The 27,086-nt window shown below is 45.2% G+C and overlaps 1 protein-coding gene across 1 annotated transcript; it reads right to left on the minus strand.

Moving 5' to 3' along the window:
* Positions 1-17,039: 17,039 nt before the first annotated feature.
* T265_05298 (hypothetical protein) lies at positions 17,040-26,445 on the minus strand (the record flags this gene model as incomplete). The annotated part of the gene is made up of 9 exons (XM_009170281.1): positions 17,040-17,375; positions 19,053-19,389; positions 21,101-21,306; positions 22,102-22,233; positions 22,810-23,103; positions 23,537-23,743; positions 24,956-25,205; positions 25,337-25,623; positions 25,663-26,445. 9 exons carry the CDS (start codon positions 26,443-26,445, stop codon positions 17,268-17,270), a joined length of 2,604 nt encoding a protein of 867 aa, XP_009168545.1.
* Positions 26,446-27,086: the final 641 nt, after the last annotated feature.

Raw genomic sequence — 27,086 nt, forward strand, 5'->3', positions numbered from 1 at the left:
ATTAATATCCCGTTTATAAGAAAGATTTCATCATTTCACAAAGAAATCATTTATATCTTGTTTTTGCTTGCCCAACGAACCATCAAGCCCCCCTGAACTATTTGACTGATATAAAAGTACATCAATCACTGTAAAATGGACTGCGCATCGACACTTTATAGGTTTTCGCTTTTGCTGATAATCCACTCCTCATAATGGACCCGAATAATGAAACCTAACGCATACCTGCATACCAACAAGACCTTAATCACCTAACTGTCTAGCATAACCTACTTTCATTGGGGGACTTTTGTAGTTATTGGACTTCATGGTCAGCATCATGTTTTATCCAGAACATCTTAGCCACAGGATGATCTCCGTATTGGGGCTCACCAGGTGATCGTAGGGGAGCTCATACACGTGATGCTCTGGCTAACAGTTCCTGCTGCTGAACGCAGCACCACGCGCTTGACGAACGATGGGCACAGCTGGGACATTTTAATTACGCATAAACAGGTGTGTCACCAGCTAGTTTGGCTCATATTCATACTGCATTTCGCCACTCCGTGCTTCTCAAGATGCCTTGTTACAGGCGAGACATTGCGTACTTCGTAGGACTCTTTGACACTTTCCTATTCAAAGAACAAGTTAAATAAATAAATTTGAACATGAGAAACAAAAGATTCAACGCACTTGTTGTGCGTGTAGCACTCACGGTCGTTCTAGGCAAGCTTCAGTATGACTTCGCTTCTCGATGTTGATGATTGCAATGCTTAGTATTCTGACACTGTCCAGATTTACTCAAGCGATACTGCATCCAATCCAACTCAGGCTATTTTCGCTGTTTTAGCCCGGAGCCAATCTTTTCAGGCGGTCCCCTCGGAAACGCAGCCGGATCGCGGAGGAATGTAACAACAGTGTGGAAACTTTGGATCTCACTCCGTCATTCGCATCCAACCACAATCCGATAATACATTTGCAGGTATTACTATGTGTTATTAGTCCTGGATGCACAACTTTCTGAATGTCGCTAATGTATCTGGACCAGGCACGCATGCATTAAATGAGAGTAGTTAACCATAAACCAGTCATCACGTTTTTAGAAATGGTTCAAGTAACTGAGTCTCATGACCTCGGAAATTCATTTCAGTCTACCAGCTTTAAACACTGAAGTAAAGAGTACTATGGGTCCAACCTCTTAGTTTCGTGGACGAGAAGTGGGAAAATGGAGAAGATATAGCCAGCCGTTGAGGCGATTGTATAACTAGTTAGTTCGCGTTGAATCGGTCTAGTCGTTTGAAAGAACGTGAAACTTAGCAGCTACGCATTGAAGACGATAGGTTTGATACACAACGCCACTCACTGCGTAACTCAGCCATTTCTGCCAGTGTCACCAACCACTGGTGAGTTGGGCCCCCATATAGGGAGGCTACAGCTGCCGAGCCGACTGTGTTACCAGGTCATAGATTATCCACCTTTCGGCTGCTTCCATTCAATATAGGGTTGGACAAAAAGATCTCGGCGAGGCAGATGACCCTCTTGTATGCGAAGTATGTGTTCCAAACAGCGTCACCTGTGTAGCACAGGTAGCTCATCACTCATCGTGGAATTCCTTTTTCCTATACCCACGTGGAGTACCTCCGATGTTCCCACCTAACCCGAGCAATGCGCAGGAGACATGGGTGTTCAATCGCATTACATCCTCTTCGCATAGATGCCACGTTCCTGAACCATGAATCAGTATAGATAGCACCATTGCACTGTGGTCCCTGCCCTTGACAGGCGAACAATCGTCTCACTGGTGCCGTAGGTGCCGGCGGTTGACAAAAAATGCTATGGCCTTCTCGATTCGAGAAGATATCTCGACTGCAACCGGTCCCCAGAAACCTTTACAGCAACCGAGGTTAATAAATTTATCTAGCTGAGCGCATGAATTTCGGACTTGATCCCAACCAATCTCATGGCAGATGGCTCAGTGGTTTGAGCGCGGATTTACTGACCTGAAGGTCCTTGGTTCGAACCTGACCTACGCCTGTGGACTTCCTGTCTAGGCTTGGGTAACCTGACAGTATCCCAGCCTTCATGCTTCCTCCTGGTGACATAGCAGTTAGGCACCAAAAGGGTGTTACAGCTGAACGGTTTTCATAGCAGGAGTGTACATTGTACAGGTTTGACTCGCATACCAAACCATTTGCCGGAATTATTTAGGTTGTTTTAAATTACTCGCATCTTTGTACGATCTGATCCAAGGAAGGTTATGTGGTGTGAGTACTGAGCTTCTGTAAGCGAATGTCCCGGTAGCATTTCCATCCATGAGATTTCAGAGACAGCTGGAGGACTTTCAGGTAACATGTAAAGTCGAAAAGGAATTGTGAAGCGTGGCAGTTTTGCCTTACCGGACATTATGAAACCAGACGGATGCTTACCACATACCCATATGCGTCCACAGGAGTTCGTGTACACTTCCCTCATAAGGAATAATAGCTTAAATGAAGCATTTTTTGTCACCAGCCACTGTCATAGTTTCTGACGGTCTACCTAGTCAAAGGCAGGTTTCATGTTACTAAGAACAACCAGTGGTCAGAACAGTAATTCGAGAACGCGAATCTGTCTCTTTGGATAATCGGCGAACTTGTGCAAAATGATACCAGAGAACGCTCTGAGTGTCACGACTCCCAGGTTGATACTAGAATGGTCTTCGCATGATGTTCTTGAGTCTTTTCCGGAGATTGGAATCACGGTTAGAGCGTTTTATTACATTTTAGGGCTATTCCACTGCTCACTAGGCCTTCTCCGCCTTGAAATGTGTGGGCCGTCCGGACCGGGTGCCTAGTGATGTTATAAAAATGATATCTCGCGCTGGATTTCTGTTGCTTATTGCCAGTTAATGTGGATGTTCCATTTAGGCCCGTCGAGTTCTCTCAGACATTGTGTTGAAGGAGGCCAGCTGGGCTGATCTTTAAAGTATTCAACCTATCTCTCAAGATGACGATTTTGGATTGCCGTTCCGTCTTTTTCGCACATTGTTTCGTTGACACCTATCCTCTTTTGGCCGGCTGACTTAATTTGCGGCTGTCTCCTGAAGTATAAGACTCATCCATCTGTTTAACCTTGACAGTTAGCGCTCTCTCTCATCTCCGGGCTCTTGATTATCCTGCTTTGAGAGTTCTGCGTGCGCCACCCTAGTCGCTAGTTGCTGGTATGGCTTTTCTGGCAGCAACAATCTCGAAGATACTAGGTGTTTATTTACTCGATTCGGATGGATTGGACAGAAAATTCTGAAAGCTGAGATCCTCTTCTTTCACTCATTTCCACTCAATCCTCAGTCAAGCTTCGTCATCAACACGACTGTGTTTTTGATGGCTTTCTAGCCAGATCAGCTCGATACCGTTAGGCTAATAAAGCTTGTCGAGGTCGGTGAATGGAATCACTTTGTTTAAGCACGCGTAGTGTTGACGGAAAGCAAGGTTACACCCGGGCCCGTACAGTGGCATGATCGGAGTCAAGATGTGCACCTCAGAAGAAACGGAAGTCCATAATTGAGGCTATACATCGGTAACTGATAGCCATGTGATCTGAGTCTATGACTGGTTTGCTATCAGTGACCTCCACGTAACTGGACATGAGGGTTTGTGCTGAAACCTCACTGGCCAGGAACAGACGAGTACGGACGAGACGCCGCATCTTTATCAGCTTTTCTAGTTAATATCACGTATTTCGGTGGCAGTTCAATCGCTCGGAGACAAGGATTTACAATTCGCCCAACCATGCAACCGGATCATTGGTTTCATTTATGCAGGCGCAAGATCAGACGTCGGGCAGACTGCAATCATCAATACTTTTCACCTGTCACGCGGGAATGTGCCACAGTCTCTCGTTCGACTATGAAGCAATGGCTTCGACCGGATTGTTGGGGCATAAAGAAACCCAAATGCCTTGGTGACCGATGGAGCTTTTTGTTCATGAGATCCGTTTTTGGCGCTTCCTGCTGCATGTGATAGCGGTGCACTTAGCTCACTTACTGCCGCTGCCCCCGATAGCCTCGAAATAAACACTGGACAGCAAAGTGACCTGAACGCTGGTTGTGAGCTTGCTCTCTGAGGCTGGTAGTTACGCTGCAAACATTCCGTTACCAGTAGAGGGGACCTTGTCAATATGCGGTTGTGTGGGCGTTTCCTCTTACTTACGTTTGTGTAGTTTTCAAAGCGTATCTAACAGCTCTGCCGGAATTGGTATATTGAGGGGTGGGTTTCACCTGGTGGCCCAAGTGGTTAGAGCGCGAATTTACTGACCGGAAGGTCCGTGGTTCGAACCCGACCTCCGCCACACGACTTCCCCTGTCTGGGCTTGGGCAACCTGGCAGTATCCAAGCCCTCGTGCCTCGGTCGGGTGGCACGGCAGCTAGGCACTGGAAGTGTGCTACAGTTGAACGCTTTCTTTTTCTTTTTTCACCTGATTTTAGTCACCCATTTGGAATCTGGGATGTGTTCTGACCTTGCTTTTCACTTGATTCGATCGTTGAATTTTTCTGACTGATATGCGCGCATACAGATACCTCGTTTACCTCACGCTCAATTCGGTGTATCACGTTTTTTCTTGGTTTATTCGTCTCCTAACTGTAAGCAGTTAAGGTTTCTGTTGGTTTTTGCCCTCCACGTTCCTATGACGTGCTGCGAATACAGGGTGTTCCAGGTTATTGCTGCTAGAGAGTGAGCGAAGGAATAAGAAAGTAGAATCGCAGTGGTGCAGTCCTTTCATGTCATCATGCAATAGGCAGGTGTATCACACTCATCGTCACTTGTGAATTCCAGACGCATAAGCATGATGAAATGTTATCGTTCTCGGTAGCTAATTTAGTAGAATACGCGTCCAGTGAACCGGAAGGTCCTTGGCTCAGGTCTGTCCCCACGGGTGCCTTTTCGCTTACTCTGTGGTAGACTTTTCATTTTATTTTGCCCTACAAGGTTGATCACAACAAACTTACTACGTGAACTCTTCGGTTGATGAACACGTGAACGCCATCGGGTGGCTAGCTGTATACGAGTGTTTGTGGCACCTCAGCTAGTAGGGCATTCGTTCAGTGAGCAATGGCACTAGCATATATCAACTGTTATTCTATTAGGCAGATGTTTGGAGAATCAGCCGTGAAGGTAACATGCACAAGGGTGACGGAAGGCGAGCCTTCTCAGCAGCCCATCGGTAAAGTAAACGTCTAGTAAGCGGAAGGTCGACGGTTCATGTCCATCCCAGGTGTGTTTTCGTTCATGCCACATGTACTTTACTTTCGCATTTCAAGGCCTACCAAATCCAATTCTACCTTGTAACAATAGGTGGAGTTGTTGTTTTCTATGGAGGAAAATGTTGGTAGCTCAGGTAAGGGTAGATGTAGTTGGCTTGTTCGCTGAGCTGGGCAATTCGATTGCAAACGGTTCATCACCAATCGAGGTGACATCATCAGTGCGTTATTGGGGAGCGTAGTTGTGCGTAGCGGTGGGTTAGTGGTTGTGCCTTAATCCTTAATCTTGGACGAGAAACTTTGTATCCGGTGACGTGAGAAATGGTGAGCATGTGCGCTGACATCACACTTTCCCAACCGTATACATATATTTCATCTAATTGCTGGCCTCGGATTGTTTTTGCACCGCACTCTTGGCGTTCGGGGTTAAAAGAGTTTCCCTACACGATACATCTGTCGCGCTCCCCAATGTTCCAACAATCCACTTGACGCTCTCATCTTCATGATGTTGACTACTCATGGAGGTACATACCTCACGCAAACAATGAGGAAAAATGTGACTTGTGGCTGCAGAAGGTTCGATTCTCCATTATAAATCACATGCTGTTGGTACAAGAACGCTGTTGCTAGTCAAACAAGTGTTACAACGTAAAATTAACCAAACCGACAAGGTCTTCCCTTCTACCATATAATGATGATACACATTCTGTTGGTACAAGAACGCTGTTGCTAGTCGAACAAGCGTTACAACGTGAAATTAACCAAGCCGACCAGGTCTTCCCTTCTACCATATAATGATGATTTGCCATATTCAGCCACATTTCTGTACATAGCCTAGTGTTTGACGGAAGTGGATTGTGTGGGTTGTTCGACACATCCAGTGAGTTCGAAATATGGCTAATGGATTAAAACCTTCTTGGTGAATTGAGCGATAGTTTCGTGTTCTGTGATTCATTTGTAACCAACATCTAATACCCTCATCATTTCAACACAGTACTAGTGCTCTCGAGTGGTCCCTTCGGAAGAGCAAAGAGGCGGCAGTGAAGGTGTCTGGGTGCGAAAGCAGCTTGGAAATACAGGATTCTAATACCTCTCCAGCGTCCAATTTCAACCCGACAGCCTGCTCACAGGTACTGAACGTTACCATTCTGTCCTACCCAACCGCACATGCGTCACTTCCTCTTTTCTCCCTGCGGACACCACTAGTGCTGCTCCTTTTCCGGCTAGCAAACGATAGTGGCTAAACCTGTTTACTCTTCCGTTTCGAGCAGACTGCTTTTGTTTTGTACAGAGCACTCACGTGACAAACCATAATCCTTTTGTGCTCAGAATTCCCCTAAATAAATGCGAGACGCTCAGTCGTAGCCGGACCCTTTCAACCTGCCCATAGCAAACTTGATTCGCCAAAACGAATTGGTTACAAACATTTTCACTTAGCTACTGTCGTAGCTTGTTGTTGTTGACCCGGTCCTTCTCGTTTCCACCATCGGATTCCTCGTTTGCAGTATGTACTAAGAGCTTCGAGTTTAGAGGTCTCTCTGCTGTTATCACGGTTTCATTGCACACAGGGCACCAGAAGAATACTCTTACCTGATATTGCACCGTTTGCCCATCATCGTTTACTAAGCTACTGTGGCTTTTATGACTGAACAAAACTTACCGTAGCTGTTGGAAAGTAAAGTTAATCACTCAGTGTTCGTATCCGAGTGACGCGACATCAAGTCTAATTATCATTTTATTGGGTCGTTTTATAATCGCATAGGGTGTTATCAACGGTTTGCATGTCGACCGGTTGGTGACCGATTGGTCAGTTACAAGTGTCTTCCGTATTCAGCGTCAGTTACTCGCTGAAATTCGTCGCAGATTTGCTATCATTATCAATCCGATCAAGCAGTTGAACAATCACGCCATCTTACCCTACGATACTGTTCATGTTTTTAGACAACTTGGGTGACAAAAGTAACGGTACTTCCATAGTTCAGTCTGAATGGAAAAAGCGAAAACTCGCGTATGTTGTAAAACACTCATTTTCAATTTAGGGAATTTTTTAAACTGAATACGGCTCTTTATATTCATTACTCAGATGTTGGATTACGGGAGAATGAAAAATCCACAATCTGGGGCCCTCTGAAAAAGGAGTTCGTAGGACTCTTCGACTGTGCTCCATAGAGATCGTCTCGTATTTCATTGGGAAAGATATTCAAGAGTTTCCTCACATTCAACTAAACAAAAGAATGATCGTGTTGATCCAACTGTACAGGGTGCTTTTCTGGAATGAATCAGTTGATGTATCTAAATTTATCGTTGTTTCTAGCTCAGACAATGTCATTCGTGGGGAGGTGCTCCGTTTATGGAGACCCTGTTTGCATTGGAACACTTGGAAACATTAGAAGTTTCATCAACAAGCTTTCAAATATATTTTCAATTCGTGTCAAGAAATACACACCGGGGATTTTGCTGTTAGTCCGAATGGCGTTAAGTGACGCATTTTGTGTTCGCTGTTTTCGGTTTTCTGTCCTTTCAGTGTAAAGGGGGCCATGTAGCGAAGATTTCGCTTTTCATGTCCACGTGAATGCTTTTGTGTTAGCAGCTCACACTCCAACTTACCGGAAAAAACTTTGATCACGTGATCCACATGTGCTTTGCAATCAAATGGGCGTGCTGGTTTAAGGTTGGTAGTTCGTTTGTGAACGATAACTTGAACTGGGGACGAGATGGCCCAAGTGGTTAGAGCACGAATTTACTGCCAGGAAAGTTTGTGGTTCGAACCTGACCTCCGCCTCTCGACTTTTTCTGTCTAGGCTTGGGCAACCTGGCATTATCCCAGCCATCGTGCACCCTTCGGGTGGCATGACAGTTAGGCACCGAAAGGGTGCTACAGCTTGACGATAACTTAAACATCTCTTCTTCGTACGTACTCATATTGCTCTGCGAAAGAAAAAGGTTCTCACGTCTTTGTCACTTCAAGCCCCGTCTATTACGCCACGCTACTGCTACAACCAATTAATGCAATTCTGTATTGGTTATCTTGCCTGCAGCCACCGTCTTCGAGTGAGTTGTGTTCAACACATCCAAAATCGAGCATTGGCTCACCGTGTGCGCGTTCCTCACACCTCCCGACCTGTCTGCCTTCAGATAGTTCAGAGGAAACTAGGAGTATTCTCGTTCGAAGCCTGGTCAGTGAAGTGTTTTGCTCCACCGAACGGTCGTCCAACAGCAAGTCGTCACCATCGATCCCCTTTTCATTGGTAGGTTTGCGTTACCACTCTTCGTGTAACTAAGTCTCTTTCTCCAACCGGTTTGAGCCTTGACCCTTATTTCACATCTGGGACATCTGCTTGGATACCATTATATGTAGTTGTGGTAAGTTCTGTCCTCGCTTGTCTCATGTCTCCCCGGCTATTGTAACTAGGACTGCGATTGCTTTATTGTATGTGGACGTCTCGCATACCCGTGTGTACAGACCTCGTTATGGGCCGCCACAATATGTGACACCGGTAAAACCAACTCAACCTTCTATAGGAGATAGCCAAAAGGAAGCGGAGCAACAGCGTATGCCCTAGAGTTTCACTTTTTCTAAGGTATTGGTTGTGTCCTAATTAAATTAAGCGACCCGAGCACCCCCCGACCTGCCTTCAGATAGTCCAGAGGAAGCTAGGAGTATTCTCGTTCGAAGCCTGGTCAGTGAAGTGTTTTGCTCCACCGAGCGGTCGTCCAACAGCAAGTCGTCACCATCGATCCCCTTTTCATTGGTAGGTTTGCGTTACCACTCTTCGTGTAACTAAGTCTCTTTCTCCAACCGGTTTGAGCCTTGACCCTTATTTCACATCTGGGACATCTGCTTGGATACCTTTATATGTAGTTGTGGTAAGTTCTGTCCTCGCTTGTCTCATGTCTCCCCGGCTATTGTAACTAGGACTGCGATTGCTTTATTGTATGTGGACGTCTCGCATACCCGTGTGTACAGACCTCGTTATGGACCGCCACAATATGTGACACCGGTAAAACCAACTCAACCTTCTATAGGAGATAGCCAAAAGGAAGCGGAGCAACAGCGTATGCCCTAGAGTTTCACTTTTTCTAAGGTATTGGTTGTGTCCTAATTAAATTAAGCGACCCGAGCAGTATAATTTATTAGTATTGCGAGTACTAGTGAAAGTCTACCATATTCATGAGTCTCTTAATTCCGCGCATACTTTTAGTTTTTTCAATAGCAGCACTTTACTTTCCTTGGCTTTTCAATGTCGTATTGGTACAAATGAGTTTTTCAGAAATTCGTATTATGGAACACCACTGTTCTCTTGCTCCTTGTGTTTCCCAGCACAGCATATATGTTCTTCGCCGTCTTACACAGCTTCTCTTTGTTGTCGAACGCTCCGTCTCCGCATTCAACTCACCGTTGTAACTGAGGATAGGTTTTCTTCTGCCACCCAACCCCATATCCTTATTCAGTGTTTTTTTGTTTTAGACTCTCATTTAGTCACTCTGTACCCTTCTTTAGATCCGCCGTATCCCCTCCTTCCTCAACTGTGCACGAAAGATCCATGCGGTTTCCTGCATCCAACCGGCTTCACCTACGTTTCAGAATCTTCTGGAACGAATGCTATCACAGTCTGTGCATTCCGGTACTTGATTTGGTTTCCCGATTCTCTTCTATCTCCTGTTGATGTCATTTTTGTATCTCAATAGAGCATGTTTCCGAACCACCCATTTTATTGATGCACTTGGTGCGTGGGTTTGGACCAAATCCAAATACGCAGCAGTTGATTCATCCGGCAAGCTTGGCTGTGGGGTTGTATGCTCTCCATTGCCAGGAAAGCCGTCATCATCAGTGGTTTGTTGCTAATTGTTTTGTACGCAAGTTTTATCTACGCTTCCTCTCACCTGGAATCACCTTGGGTTAGTAGTCCTACTGATATCAGTCATACTTTCTACTCGGTGCTCGACTATCCTGGCGGTCTGAAGCAGGTCTTTGGTCGTCATTTATACATGGGTGATTTGCCTGGCCTGATGACAAATCGCTCGCAGCCAACTTGGCAAAATAACTGAACACACCAACGGTCATCCCAATAACTGAAGTTATTGACATTCCTCTGAAAGTCAAGTTCAGTGTTAAGCAACTTGGTGTCTGTTGTGGACAAACCTCTTTGAAACAATTGAGTACGGGCCACTGTTTACCACAAAGACCGGATTCAAATTGCCGACGGCCTTTATACGTGAAAACGGTGGTTCGGGTTAGGGGCAAACGAAAGTGAAAATGCGATGGGGGTCAAGCGGGCCACTGTTTACCACAAAGACCGGAATCAAATTGCCGACGGCCTTTGTACGTGAAAACGGTGGTTCGGGTTAGGGGGAAACGAAAGTGAAAATGCGATGGGGGTCAAAAAAGCACCACGGTATACGCCAGATGTTCTAAATGTCGCACCATGAAACATGCATTTCAATATATAGCGAGAGGTTATTCCCTGAGCAAATACTAAATGTGCTCGACTGATGCCTGATGCGAATTTGTCTCAACAGTCGTTAAATCACTGGACGCCTGTACATACTTGTGCCAGCACGAACGGTTTGCGTCGAGTCTGATGTGGGGCTGTGGGTGGGTCCGTGAATCCCATTTAAACCCGATGGAATAAGCTTGGCGAGCAAATTTACGGAGACCTTTGGATAACCGTCAGCCTGCTCAAGCGTGGTAGCATTGCAATGAGCACTGTCACCGCACCAACCGGTGCGGTTCCGGTGTCACCCGTAAATTCCTTTACGTTTCAATGCAATGACGCACAACAACCGTCTTCCAGGGGCCGTCAACGACAAACCACTTCGATGGTGCAGCCCCATGGGGGGACATGGTTCCACTCAGGAGTTAGAATGGACTTACTCCTAGGTGTTCCGGCGCTGATACAGCATGGGACTACTAATATCCCACAAGTCCGACTTTGCTCATGCAAATGTGTTCACAGGTTGAGGTGCTCCAGAAGTTTCCTGATGTTAGTCTTCGTGCGCTCGCTACCAATCGCTTATGAATGTATCGTTTATATTCCGGGATTGAGACGCGGAATTCAAAGTGCGCCATGCTTTTGCGTGCCACCTTTCGCCACATCCTAATGGACTCAGCCTTGTAGGCCATTTTTTAATCGTCCATAAAGCGGCTGTTTGGTACCATGAGTAATACAGTGCTTGGTTATGTATCAAGATGCTTTCCACTCTGTGCATTTTAACCCTCCGAAGAAGCTGAGTATTTGGTGTCCGGCCAGACTGTGATCTTCCACAGGTATTGCAGGCGAAGTTGTTCAAGGGTTCGGATGATACTTTAGAAAACCGTCCACCGTGCGAAACGTTCGCTCGTGGCACATTAAGCATGATGGATAACCTACATAATATCCTTGATGCTCCTCTGTAGGACAGGATAAATACAGTCGCCTTTACATATTTTTGATTTGTGCACGCATTTTTTTGTTTTTCCCATTCCACTTTTTTGCCTCGAAAATCTGTGTGGTATTTAACCCGACGGGCATAACCGAAGCCAAACCTATTGCCTACGTGTTTTAATGAATTCGAAAGAGTTTGTGACGAACCACATAATCGATGAGACGTCAGTATCCGCCTCTCGGTGACTTCACCTGGTCAGTGAATTTTTCGTAGGATTGAGCCACTTACTAACAAAAGCCAATTCCAGAACTGTACACAGGCAAATCGGTGACTTTACATGCAGGAGCCTGTTGTGAGCCTGAAAAAAATAAGGACCGGCAGCAGCTGCCTGTTTCTCCTTTAGGTACCAGGGCCATTTGTCAGTTTGGACTTCGGCGTAACGCCCGTATCCTAAAAGTGCTCCCCGGACTGTCCACCAGTTAACCATCAAGGCAGTAGTGCGTAGCCAGACGGCAACCCAGTAGCTATGTGGTTAATTACGCTGACGGCCTTCATTGGAAAATATGCCGGTGACCCACGAGGCCGACCCTATTAAGACACGTGTGTTCGCGTGCTGCACAAGTCTAAGTGATCGTGACTGTACTGGAGAGATTCAGCCTCTTGTGAACTCCCAGTCTTTTGTGCAGCATCAACAAACGTGTTTCAGAGGTTCACACGACTGTGGAGACAGTCTCACTTCAGACTTTTGTTGAGTGTCCGATCCTCCAGTGATAGGAAATTAAATCCACTCACTTGAAGACTGTCCATGCAACGGAATTTGTGATGTTCTCGAGTTTGAATTTCCTTCATATGCTAATCGCATGTAAATTGCTGTGCTAGGCGAGTTTCGGTGAGTGGCTGAAGATAGCTTGACTAGTGGAGCTAGCTTTGCGTCAGATTGCAGTCGGTTCTGTGATTATTTGCTGTTCAAAGACTTTCAGCCTCCAGGACTCGATCTCAAGAAATTTGTACAGGCATTGCAACTGAATTCGGGCATATCCTGGAACACGTCACCTGTAGGATGTCCACACTTCGCAACTCGTGATTTCAGTTCAAAGTGCGGAATTAACCGAAATCCACGCATCAACCATTCTAATCAACACTGGCATGTCTTCTCGAACCAATTGTACAGGCTGATGGGTAGATATTTAGAAATTTATATTCAAGCCAAATCCGAATAAAGGCTAAGTTAGCCGCATTACCTCCGCTTCAAAATGCGAATATAAAGTACAAACAGCGACCTCTGGGCTTTCGGCTCACGCAGAACTGTTTTGACCGACAAACGCTTTGGGTTGATTAAGTGGTCATGCATTAGGTACTGAATTGGTGAATCGCCTTGATTATGACGAAACACTGCGCACACGCTTGTTAAGCACAAACCGAACAGGATTGGGCAAAGACGATCCCAATTCACTCCCGAGTAGTTTTCGAATTCTGCTAAGAATGTCGTGCAAATCAATGCCTGGGCTTTCGTCCCATTTTGAAAGCCAGGCCGCTGGGAATTGCAGGAGTGTACTTTAGACAAACTAGCTAATGTTCTTTGATTTTGTCCACTCGTATCGATGAAGCGCACCGGATCTACCCAGATCTTTTGGTTGGAATTTCCTCGACAGCCCACGACCGATTTCATCCTTCTTCAGGCTCATCAGGTAGGCGCAGTCTATGAGTTTCCGTCAACCTATTGTTCTCTCTGACTTTATGGCTAGTTCAGTTATTTGGGCTGAGTAGCTTTTCATTTCGCGAACCCATCGAAATCCTAATTCGCCTTTATGTCTACTTGAGCGCAAGCAAAGTTCAAACTTGTTACCGACTTGTAACAGAAACTCACAAAAACTTGCGTACTCATTCGAAAATCAGTCGCTACTGTGACACTTGTTTTCATCACTGATTAATATGGTTCCAAGCTCACACTTACGTATTGTTCTCCCAGTGAGGCCCACCCTCGGAGCATGGTCAAAGCGATTCCTTCTGGGAGGGTCCCTACTCGGGGAAATCGTCTACAATCATTGTTCCAGATTACAACCCTAAGTCGGCTATTCAACTTTTCTATTCTATGTACACCACGCAGCACAGTATAGTGTACCACATATAGTACACTCTATTGGGTCCTGTTTGAAATGTGATTCTCAAACTAAAGTCATGGGATTTCATTACTTGAAGTAGGTAATTTGACACCATTCACGCGACCTCCTTTTATTTGTCATCCACCGCTCCACCTTCGCGCTATTTGACTGGTCGACCTCAGATATATCATGCAGAGAACATTATGTACGGTACAGTGGTTTTTTCATTAATCGCTATCGGCACATTGGTCAACTGTCACCCCCATATTCGGAAACACTTCAACAACAGAAAGGCTAACTTTCACCTGGTTGTCACACCTAAGCTGTAGGGAAATTTTATTTCTCTTGATTTGACCGTCTGAAGAAATGGGCCATTTACCTGGATTATTGGCCACACGACTGTGTTCACATCGTAAGCTAGAAAATCTAGGCCAACCACAGTCAATCTCGATTCGTATGGCAGTTCTCATGATTAGCTGAGTTTCACACAAGGAATAAGGTTAGCCTTTTGTGCAGAAAGTTCAGTTGTCAATCTCATTAGGCAGTATCAGGAATGCGCACTCGAGATAATCAGTTGAGCTAAACCTGGTTTCCTTGTATTCCGACTTAACACAGCCAAACAGGAATCAATTGTTGGGGCAGATGGCGTTCCCATTTCCGGATTACTGGTCTCTGTCGGTCAAACATGCCGGAATTTCCCGGTCCCTCTTGGAGAGGTTGGCGCTTTGCCCGTCGACGAAAGGATAAAGCTCACAGGATCGGGATGAATTGGTCCTTTTGGTTGGAATTGGATACCGGTAGAACAGCAGACCCACCTACTTAAAGACAGCAAAGCAGCTACTTGGAAATACACCAGCATACTAAGCACACACTAAAATATACCATGACTTGAAAGACCTCTTACTTGCGTTGTCTTCACCGGAATTACCTTCAGCCACCAAAGGAACATCCTCTCTTGAAGGATGAACACACAATTCGAGCTGTGCCTACGTATAGGAAAGTGTGTTGAGTTTCCCGCTAACTGTGGAGATACAATAACATCGGTAAGCTACTGGATGATTTTCGCGATAGGCACACCTGGCCCTTGTAAGAAATGAAGAACCCACACATGTAAAATATACGCCTTCAGAATAGTCTTTCGGTCGTTTGGTTGTGGTTCCCAATACATCTTTCGACTTCGGGGAAATGTCTTAGTTCTTCGTTGACTTCTCACTTTTCGCGCCATTTTGCACGTCTTCGGTCAGAAGGCATTCTAGAACACAGAAACCACTACATTTCGAATCTTATACCCCTTGATAACCAGTCTTCCACCCTCCGGTCAGGTCGTGCTTGCTTTGCAACCTAACCTTGAAGCCATAATTTTCAAAGCAACGTGAGTGTCAGTCAGGAGGGGTCTCAAGGCGACGTGAACACCAAAGTAGGTCAAATACGGTTCACTCCAGGTTTTCGATCACGACACGCGGACGTGAACTGTGGTGTTCCAGCAAAGAAAATAGCTCGAATATCGTGTCAACAGCCTTTCTGTGGCATATTCGCTTGAAGAACACCACGAATGAGAGGTTTAGTTGTCTTACGTCAATACCAATGCAATTCACAAATGAATGAACTTCACCTATTTTTAGCAAACTTTGATGCACCCCGTAGTACCGCACTTCCCTGCAATGAACCCTTGCTGTTACACTGCAGTGTCAGTTCAAAGTGCTTTGTATGGATTTGATGTTAGTGGCATAGTTGGCGCCTAGATCAACGGTCTTCGAATGTCATCCTTCACTATCACTCACAGGTGAAACCGTCGGATGGAGCATGGAATGACAAAAGATGCTTTTCAACCTGGGTGACCAAACTGCCCTGTACTTGGAAGCAGCCTTCTTAAGACGTGGTATGCCCTTCGCACTCCAAACAAATCTGGCACCGTACAGTTTCCCTGTCATCTTGAGAGCGCAGTAGTCTCTAAAAGCAGCGCCCGGCGCTGAACGTGCTAGCAAAATCAACTGGCACCCCTTTTTGGGGTGATACCTCGAATATCGTAACGACTGAAACATGAGGCGGCCTGGTGTAGCACATTCAGTTGCCTGAGAACATCACAAACGAGAGATTCAGCTGGGTTCCAGGTGAGTATCTCGAAAAACCAAATTAGTTTGCAAATGAGTGTATATTCGCTAATTTCGTGCAATTTGGTTTCAAGTAGAACATAAGGTTGACGGAAATCCGGGGACTGCGCCTACCTGATGAGCCCCAAAAAGGGCGAAAACGGTCGTGGGCTGTCGATGGATTTTCATTGTAAAAAGAATTGCTCTTTGAATGAGCGGCGACAATTTTTTGAGATACGAAAAAAATTCAGTCGAAATCCGGCTTGGAGTGTTCACGATACACTCTCTCAGAGAGTTACATCTCTTCGTGAAGGGCACAATTGGGGGTTGCTGCATTACGTTTGGTCATGCTAAATTCTAGTCACGAATGCTTCCTCAGGTGTTGCGGTCAGGGAGAATGACGGTAAGCGCCCCGTAATTATCTACGAAATTCCTATTCACCGAACGTGTAACTACGAGTCAGAATCATTCTACCTAACTCCCGTGTGTCGAACGAGGGTGAGTTCTGATGAAACTGAGGTATCCTGGACCAAACTGCACATTTATTCACAACACCCGGTTGAATTCCAAGCCAATCGCTTGATTTTATCAGGTCCTTCGTGAATGACCCGTCGGGATCCGTAATCTGACTATCCCTCACCTGAGCAAACAGGTAGCCTAGTCTGGTCACGCACTTGAAGGAGTGTTTGCATAGTGTTAAGGTTCTTTAAAAGAAAACGATGACTTGATCGTCTGTAAGACTGTTGGTATCTCTTTAGCGACCAAATGAATGTAACACATACAACTCATGCGATTCTGCGACAATGGAACTGCACTGAGGATACTGATAATGAACGGAGGCATCAACCACATCTGCTCGATGCAGAACCTACCGACGAAACGTGAGAATCTGTTTAACCGGATCAAACTTTCAAGTGGTGGGAAGTGTCTTAGTGTCCAGACCTACCCTGGCATCGCCCTCATTGTGGTGCCGCTTCTCCATTTGACGCTACCTTGGAAAGTTTCCTCGTATATGATCGTGCCTGAATTGCCTTTGTTGTCTATATTGTAATGGGTATTTCGAGTCATGAAAAAACATGTGTACTACAATATTTCGGACAAATGAACATTGGACTGTGGGGACATTTCCACGCATTTCTCCCTAGAGTTAGGATGCGGTTAGGTTACGGCGCCTTCCTCAAAGTCGAACACTGTTCACTCTTTTTCTCATTCGAGCGTATTTGCTCGTGAGTTGGAACTGAGGGAGCGAAATACGACTCAGTACCGTGCACTCAAGTAGAAGGCTTGTAAAACACGAACTGATTACCAAAAGAATCTATCCCACGAGAAAAGTCGTCCCCGGTAGAAGCACATGTGCGATGTGCAAAAATAGATGAACTGCACTCGAAGACGTGATGGTATAAGGGAGAACAATCACAAATCAACGAAGAGGCGAACAGGTCTGAGGAGAATTTACACGCGGTCACGGGATCGGGAGAGGTGGAATAGTGAGCACTAGAATATGTCCAACAACTTCTTCAATTCAACCATTAGCCTCCAGTCCTCCTTCGTTAGATCGGAGCGGAAGTGCTCCTTCATAACATCGATACTCTCACGGCTTATCTGGAAAATTAAAATAGGAAAGAGATGACATTTAATCGGTACGCATGGTTCAGACAACCGATTATTTGTACGTGGTTTTGAAGGAATATGTATCCACATCGCGGTCGTTTTAAAGAGTCCTGTTGCCCTGGTACAATTATTCTGCCTAATCCACAAGAAAGGGTGGAAACAATGCTCCAACAAAAACCAATCCTGTGTCCGTACGGACTAAGGAGAGAGGGGAGTAGAACCAATCATCTCGGTATTCAGATGACCAGTTTCCAAATAAAGACGGTCGAACGAAGGATTTCGTAGAAAATTCGGCGACTGACTTGAGAACGATCTATGTGATTTCAAGTTCCAGAGTTTTCGTGTCGCGACAGACATGCAAGGAGGTCACCGAGTGCGATATGCGTACGACAGTGAAAGCTATAAAGCATGAAACCATCCTAATAAAGTAACCGACGGGCCATATCAATGGTTAGAGACATTGTCAGACATGGCCCAGTCGCGCCCTCAATGGCGCTCATGCATCTAAGCTATTGCCTTCAATGCATAGCTCCCTTCCCAATCCCATTAATCAACAGTCCACCTACAGTGCTGTATTTACGCACTAATCTATCAGCTCCCGCCTCCAATGTGCAGCTACCTACCCAAACTCCCCGAATCATCGGTGAACGAATAAAGTAACCCTGTTCTTGTCAACGCCTACAAGATTCAGAGAATTCAGTTCCGTTGTAATAGCGATTGACCAACAAAGACAGGAATGATTTTATCAACCGTCAGATGGAAAAAATGAATAAAGGCTGCAAAAGCCTGTTTCTTTGAACGGACACCACAACCCTAGAACTTCGAACTTTTCTCACTAGACCAAACTCTCCGTGAATGAACATTCAATCTAAAAAACACTTTAACTTTCGTGTATAGAGCGGGACTGGACTACTGTCTACAAAGCCTCGTTGAGTGGTGATATGGAGCCAGTGGAGCATAAAACTAACGAGACAAGCTTAGTGGATCACGTAACATACTTCCCTGTGGAATTTTTGACTGCTTGATACCAACTACAGCCCAACCGAAAGAACAAGTACAAGGTGGTTGCCTAATTGGACAAATTCTCCAAGCGTCCTATGAAGTAGCAAACTTTTAGACACTAGTACGCTCACTACAGCTCGTTACTGAGAGGTCCGTGCTCCTGCCTATTCCCAGCTCCATATGCTGATACAGCTCGCTCCTGCCTATTCCCAGCTCCATATGCTGCTCATGTCTTGTCTCCGGTATCCCTACCAGAATATCAGCCCAAGTAGCATGACAACCAGTCAACAAGAAAGGTAACAATGCCGAAAGCCAATAGTTTAAAACTTGAGTTGCCTCAGGGGACAGCAAGTTGCTCTGCTTGACAACTTGGTCAGCTGCTAAGTGCGACAATCATAAATGCCTTCTGATGACGCAACGGAGTGCACTGAATTAAAACTCTGTAGATGCCTGGCCTGAGTAACTTGTTGAAGTGGCTAGGGGGTTAGGTGAGCTACGCTTCTACAAAGATGGATCAATACAACGAATGGTCTTGGGAACAGATTTGTGGAACATACACCAAGCTCTCAGATGGATGTGGGGCTGCGATTCCATGTTGATAATATGGAACATCAAGCGATGTTGTGTAGAATACAAAGCAGGAAGGCATTCAAAAGAAACACATACCTTTGAAACGAGCAAATCGTTATGGTCGAAGTGACGACCGTAAAGCTTCGGGGTTTCACCATCTAGGGGATCAATACGAATACACACTTCCTGACCAGTGCGTGCTTCTTGTAGAGGTTTGTGATTAAACTCGATTGAGAATACACGACCTAGATGTACACATTCGCGGCTCGGTACACAAATGGGTGTATTCTCCCGCAAAACTCCAGCTTCGATGTGCACACCGACAACAATTGGAGCTCGTTTATTGAATACCATGTCGGGAAGTATGCGAAGCTTGCATGGATAGACGGCCAGATCACGGTGCTTACGACGATTTCCTCGCTTCAAGTCTTCACTGTAAACAAAACGCGAAAGGGTTGGGATAATGGGTGTTGTTGAAGTATAGCGAAGTCTAGTAAAAAAATTAGGAAATATCAACCCAGTGCCTCTAATTTACCAGCTGATTCACCACAACTACGGAGTCTACAAAACTAATTTCAGCAAACAGAATTCAAGGACGAATCTAACGGCATCCAATCAAAAGTTCGACAGGTCTTGGGGGGTGGGTGGGAAAAAGTTCACGTAGAACGACTGTGATTTTAAGCAATATTTTATTCCTCTCCGCTGCAGAGACATCAATCCTCAAATGAGCAGACACCCGAAATATCCAAATGCAGCCACATTTCCTGCGTGGTGATTCTGAGATAAAAAACCAAGAAAAACAATCGTCCAGCTTTTACGCCCTTCCGTTGCATACGTGCAATACGAAACAAATGAGACGTGAGAGTTGAGATCCTGCCAGATTGCAATTTGAAAACAAGGACCGGACTCGAAGCGCAGTATCCCGCCCACTGACAACTTGGCAACCTCGAGCTCACACAGAATGCAGCAATGGTTACGGACAACAAACGTTAAAAATGTACGGTAGCTCCGCTATCAAAGGCACCTGTGACGACTCCCTCTCAAATACGATCATGTGGCTGCGCAAGGTTACCATTCAAAGTTCATTACACGGAGCAAAAGCCCCTTCAAAGTGATCAGATTTACTAGGCGTTTGTTGAGTCGTAATAGAGAGTGGCTGCCACGAGCAGTTATTCACACTTTTATTCCAATAGCAATAACTTCAGGTTCAGCTCAGAACCCATCAATAGCCTTCAATGAACTAGACAGGTGATCGATACCACGGCGGATAAAATCTCTTCGTTATCGGTGGAAAACAGTAATCTCAGGGACTAACGTGCCCTTGCCGCACTATTGTACCATGCGGAGTGAGCTAGAAATGAACTTTCCTATTCAGTTTGTTTCCGCTTGTCACCGCTTTTGAGGACGGTCTGGCTTAGTGATGTCCAATAATTGTGGTCACAACCACAATCTAAAGCTGAATGAAACATCCTAAATCTCGGTTTCATAAGCCATCCGAGTTTGCATGCAACAGCGCACAGGTATCAGGGCATCCAGACGAAATGTTCAGTGTTTTGTAGAGATGAATTGTTGGGGCGGTGCACGTCGGCCACTTTTTTTCAAAAAGCAACCCAGAGGATTCACATGATACTCCCAATCAAGGGCGAAAATATTGTATGGTTTTTCCAGTGCATGACTACGGTCTTGTAACAGTTTGTCCACATATTAGTAACCCGGTGTAGCAACTTAGTCCGTTCACCAAGCTTGCCAGTTCATTAACCGCAATCACTTCCCAAAGAGCACGGCCTGATTACACCTGAACCAATATCACCGTCTAAGTGTACGTGAGGGTAAAAGCACATAGCACAATGATAAGTAAGGTGGGACATAATTGAAACACCAGAACATATCTGGTATCGTTCTTTGACAATAATATAGACCGAATGCTGTGTTTTGGGGTCCAAATAAGTAACGCGATAAGCATGGCGAAGAGGGATACTAAATGACGCATTAAAACAATAGCCGGTAAATTAATCGGAGTAAAAGTCAAACATGTAGAATCGCCAATACGATTATAAAGGAGAGTTTTCGAAAGCAATTAAGCTTCAAGTTCACAAGACACGGGACACAACACTAACATGAGTGTATAACGGTAATTCACTCACATATACTCTTCCATTTGTGTTTGGAGCCTGTAAATAATCTCTGAAGTGAATATGCGCACATTCAAATCGGCTGCCAGCTTTTGTGCATCTCTGTCGATCTTCACGTCAAAGGCCAAAATCACCGCCCACTTCGGCTCTCGTTCTACCATGACCGAAGCTTTCATGACGTCCTTTTTATGGACAGTACCAATGTTGATACCAGCATACTAAAATGAGCGAAAACATTGGACAAATGTGTTAAACGGTGCGAAAAAGCAAGCAAAAGACACTTCCGGAATGTTTAGTATCCAAATCACTTTGAGTGAAGTTCACCGAGGCTGGGGCTCGAGCACAGTCTTGAGATATGTTTATTTCATTGCTGTGCAAGTACGTGAACAATTTGTTCTTAATCGTCTTTTCTAAGTACACACGACTTTTGTACACCAAGTCCTAACACTTCCCCCTATTTCCGCATTTACTAGAACGTTCCTCCCCTGTGGTTCTCAGAGTCAAGCAACAGTATTAACTCCCGATGTATTGACGTTTATGTACAACATGATGTTGGAGTGTGCAGAATAGCAACTTACAAAACTGCAAATAGCTGGTAAATTGGTGATCAGTAGTCAGTGACCAAATGTTGGACAACGTGCGACTCCACGTTATCCGGGATGACAAGGAGGAATATTAAGAAGCTAGAGTGGGACTGAGTAAAGTAGTCACGAAACACCAAACTACTATAAATACCTGAGCAAGAGGACATTGATGGTCACAGGAGAGTCAAGAGCTGTTAAGATTCGGCCTAAATGCAGAGCACTGAGATAAACATAACAGACCGGTACACGCGTTCAGTGGCAGTAGACGGAATGCAGCTGGCTACATTAGAATGCATGAACAAACTTTGGTGATAAGTACCAGTCAAAGATCAAATGATCCACCCGGTTGGACTAAAAGTATAACCTTTTCAAACAACTTGATTCTTTGTAATAAGTGGTAACTGTTGGGGTTTAATGGATGAAACTTACTGGAATCTCGACGGACTTCAAGTAAACCAACAGCGACTCCAAGGAACCAAGTGTACTGGCCACCACGTATACACCGATAGGAGCGACGGCAATAGCCTTCAGGGCTTCTTTCAAACCACGGCATACTTCCTCCTGAGGTACAAAAAATCATAACGGAATGGGGATGCGACAGACTTATGGAAGTTGTCATCCACCTGAAGGAAACTTAAATTAGTTCCTATGAATAATATAGATGATATCAGCGTCTCGACGCCATGCAACCCGAAGAAAGTATGCGGCTGAGATGATGCCACCTTGTCCAAGCTTGATTGAACAGCACTGGAGCAAGGAGCTCATGTCCTAGATCTTGGGATGAAGCAAGGAACTCTCGACAAGGAGCTCATGTCCTAGATCTTGGGATGCACACGGCTCTTAACGTGCGAAGAAAACATGGTCGTCTGAGGCACTGCCCCGCACTTGCCTTATAAAGGCGTAGTAAAACAGATGAAACAAATGAGCCTCACAAAATGGAGCAGAAAAACTCCGCGATAAACAAAAGGATTATCGCACCCCCGAATGAGAAAATGTCGATAATAATTAACAACTGAATATTTTTATCCATAACCATTATCCGCAGGAGACATCACGGAAACCTCATTGCTGAGTAGAAGTTTACATAACTCAGCTCTGCAAGGTTGTAAAAAAAAACGGAAGTAAATTGCGACTCACTTTGAAGTAAAGCTCCTCTCCGAGGTCCGTAGCCACATACAGTGGAAGTCCTGCGAGGGCTTTGTCAAGATCCTTTGCTATTAGTTTTACGCCCTGAGCACCCTTGATCTCTTTCATGTGCTGATATGTACCCTTCACGCGCAGCTCCGCCATTGGGGCGGGTTGTAACAAACCACGCACCTGGGTGGCGATAGGTCCCTCCTGGCCAGCAAGAACGATAGTATCTCCTTCGTGTAGGTATCCGTTGACAACAATTATGTCGATCGTTGTACCAAGGCCGTGTAATTCTTTGACCTGGAAGAACAAAAGTGAACTCCGTGAAATCCGGGGAGCAGTCTAACGAGATTCAACAATAGCAAACAACAAAAAATTGCAAGCAAGTGGCGACTGAAAGCGTCAAACATGTGGAAAGTTATGACTAAAAGCCCTTTTATAAAAACATGTGCACCCGTGAAGCAGTCCAAAAGATAATCCTGAAGCATATGCTTAACTTCATACCTCTAAAACACTATCAGTTTAGGCCTATTTGCGCCCGCTTGGCAATCCTCATTTACGCAGCTAAAAAAATGGAAAGCGCAGCTGACTGAACCAAGCTATTCAACCGTGGAATTCCTTGTTCACCTGTTAGAAAAGAACAACGAAGGAGTATCGACTATAGACGCGAATGGAAAATAATAACCCTGAACAGTGGATCGAGGAGAAGTAGGCCGCAACAAGTAAGACTTACTTCCATGACTGAAGCCTGAAGCTCTTCTGAGAAGGCCAGGCGTTTTGCCAATCGATCTTGCAAATGCATGCACAACGCGGACAACAAATCGCCCATTCCATCTCCGGTGTGAGCAGACGTGGGTACCATGCTGATGAACTCGTCGGGGTTATCATTCTCGTAAAACAGCTTGACGTTGAGCTCCATTAACGCGAAATCTTGTATGACCTTATGAAATAAAAGGCAACGAGGGACTACACAGCAAAGGAACTCATGGAAACCAGTGAAAAAATTCCACATTTCCAAACCCTGTCAGCTTTCAATAATCGGGGTTGCTTGCCATTCCCACTTGGGCGAGTTACGCAGCAACCGCTTTTACTAATATGGCATTTATGTGAGTGTCTCTGGGCACTAAGATAATCAAGTGTAGCGGCTCCGTTCAGAAGGTAACACTACGACTGGTAACTTAATCTGCCTATCTGAGTTCATTCAGATGTTGTAGCCTCATTCATCTGTCGGTCACTTATTGCTTAGCTTGAGATTTAACGTCATCAACGCACACTAAGATATAGTACTACCCGTATACGACAATACAATCATCTTGGTACTAAATGCAATGGAATACAACCATCTCAATTGGCTTGTTTTCTTTTGTGAAACGTGACTACCCTATTAGAAAGGACAGGCTATAGAACCACTGGTTCTGCCGTAATACAACAACTAACCGACGGGGGATATAATCACCAAAAAAGCAGCAAACCCGAAATATTGCCGTACGCCCCCTGAACAATTGGTTTCAGTTGCAGCGCGCCGAGGGCTGCGACTCCCTTCTCTTTAGATTGTCGGTATATATATATATATATATATAAGTTCCATTAATTCGCGGCTGACAACGAATAGTGTCCGGATACTGTCCTGAATGAGAGTCACCACTTCTCCGAAGGGTCTCTTCATGAAAAATCCCTTTCCTTTTACTACTTTGCGATACCCACAACCAAAGCCTACGAAATGAGCCGAAGTCGAATATACAGCAGCACGGTCCTATTTCAGCCATGATAGGAAAAAGTCCAAAACAGAATCGACACACACCACACACCTACGCTCACTGAATTTTATAATCATATTAACCATTAACAATAGCCGGAGCCTGATGATCAAAAAACAGTGCGCAGATTAAGCTGTCTGTTTGCCTATCCGCCGAAATGGCTATGATTAGAGCGCGAATTTACTGATGGGAAGGTTCGTGGTTCGAGACCGATCTCTGCCTCTCGACTTCCCCGTCTAAGGTTGGGCAACCTGGCAGCATCGCAGCCCTCGTGCTGCCTTCTGGTGGCATGGCAGCTAGGCATCGAAAGGGCGTTACAGATGAACGACTTAGCATTACCTTTTATTCAACGTAGTCGAAAAATCGTCTCAATCCACATTACAGCTACGGCTTACCTTCTTGAAGTGATCATCAAAATCATTCTTTGTCATCTGCTCTTGATTTTTCAGGGTCGTTTGAACATCTTGGTTGGGATTCGAGTTCCAGCCATAGAGACGATCGATTTTATTCAACGCTACGACGAACGGTGTTTTGCGGGAACGTAAAATACGAATCGACTCTTTAGTTTGTTCCTCTAGGCCATGCATCAGATCCACTACCAAAATTGCCAGATCACACAAAGATGAGCCACGTACACGGAGGTTACTGTGATATAACAGTCCTCAAGGCCATGCATCAGATCAACTACCAAAATTGCCAGATCACACAAAGATGAGCCACGTACACGGAGGTTACTGTGATATAACAGTGATTAGATAAAATGAATTGGAGCATACCTGAAGGATTCGTGTCCGGGCGTATCGATGATGAGCAAACCTGGTACACGTAACTGGTCTATGTGGAAATAAGGGCACATCTTAGTGGCAATCTTGATGTTTTCCAGTGGGACATTCGTCGCACCAATCTGTTGTGTTATCCCACCGGCTTCTCGATCCTGAACGTTTGTGTTCCGAAGTTTGTCAAGAATCTTGGTTTTCCCCGTATCAACATGTCCCAAGACACATATAACTCCAGCGCGTAGCTTTTGTACACTTCGGTTCGCTTCGTATGCGAGATGCCGCTCCTAAAATACCCAGTTCCATTAGAAAAATGTATAACTTACATGTATACGTTTTTTCGCAGCTTCAATCAACTTCTCCTTCTCCTCCTCACTTAATGCAACTTCACTATGACTGAAAGCTTCACCCGGTTCACGACGAACATCTTCCTCAGGGGTCTCAGCACTGGAACCGCTTGCCAGTCGAACTGGGCCGTCTGTAATTCCGTTCCTGGACTCCTTCAAGGCATCGGCCATCAACTCCCAACTCGATAAAATTTGATTCTCTTGCGATTCATCTTCCGGCTGTTTTGTTTCCACCGGTGTGGTGTCCTCTATTTTCAAGTCTTTCGGTTGATTTGATTTTTTCTTCAGCTTTGCATATTGTGGTTTCTTCCTGTCATCCACGTTCTTATCATCCGGGACATCGATTCCACGAGCTTGAAGTAGTTCCAAAACTTTGCGCCTATCCTCTTTCTGTTTGTCAGTAAGAAGTTTTCCTTCCTCTTTCAGCCTTTGTTTTCTCTCCTTATCTTTCTGCTTCCTACGTTCACGTAGTTCGCGTTCTTTCGCTTCTTGTTCCTCTCTTTTACGCTGTTCCTCTTCCAGACGGCGTTCTTCCTCTTCTTGTTCACGACGGATTCGTTCCTCTTCCTCGCGCCGTCTGGCAATTTCTTCTTTAATCTTAGCCAGTTGTTTGGAAACCTTTTTCTCCTTGGCCTCCTCTTTGGTTGGTTTTACTTCTTTCTTCACTGGCTTCTTCTTATCTTTCTTTTTGGCGGCCTGAGATCCTTCGCCGACGGCACTCGCACCCGCAATCTCGCTTGTATGTGCTGCAACATCTGCCATTTTAGCTTTCACAGTGGAATGTTGAGTAAGCAGTGTATACAGTGATGAGGAAAGAAATCGCCAATACCACGATGTACCATCAAGGTTTTGCAACCGTGGACAGATGAGGAAAATAGACGAGAATCAGCTAGGCTGAAAGCGAAAGCAAATATGAAAGGGACACTCTACATAGGAAAATAACTTCAAGCAAGAATCTGCCGCTGGACAACCCCATCATAAACCTGGTTATACTGGTCGTAAACAAATGCGCCAAAATTTTAAAGTAGCTGTTTCAGTTCGTGGCAGAACGAAATGGAAACAGAAGTCGGTGTCACGGGGTTAAGCACACGCTTCAAAACGCTTCCTGAAAAGGTAGCTTTTGGTTTCCACCAAGAAAGATGAGCGTCTCAGGATTCGATGGTCCACCAAGCGATGAGTGAACTTTGAAAAACTGCATTAGCTCTCGCTGGAGCTACTTGGAGGGCAGACATGAACTTGGAGTGGCACCATCAGATCTGGAGGGGTTTGATCTCAAGTTGGCATATGATATCCGTTGCTGCGACCGGAAGAGTCTCAGTGTATGCGAATCTACCCTACGACCGTTCGTGGGCAACGGCGACAGGAGATATCGGTAAATTCTACTCATCCTATCACAAATCATC

This window comes from Opisthorchis viverrini (assembly GCF_000715545.1).
Source record: "Opisthorchis viverrini unplaced genomic scaffold opera_v5_98, whole genome shotgun sequence".
Classification (NCBI taxonomy): Eukaryota; Metazoa; Platyhelminthes; class Trematoda; order Opisthorchiida; family Opisthorchiidae; genus Opisthorchis; species Opisthorchis viverrini.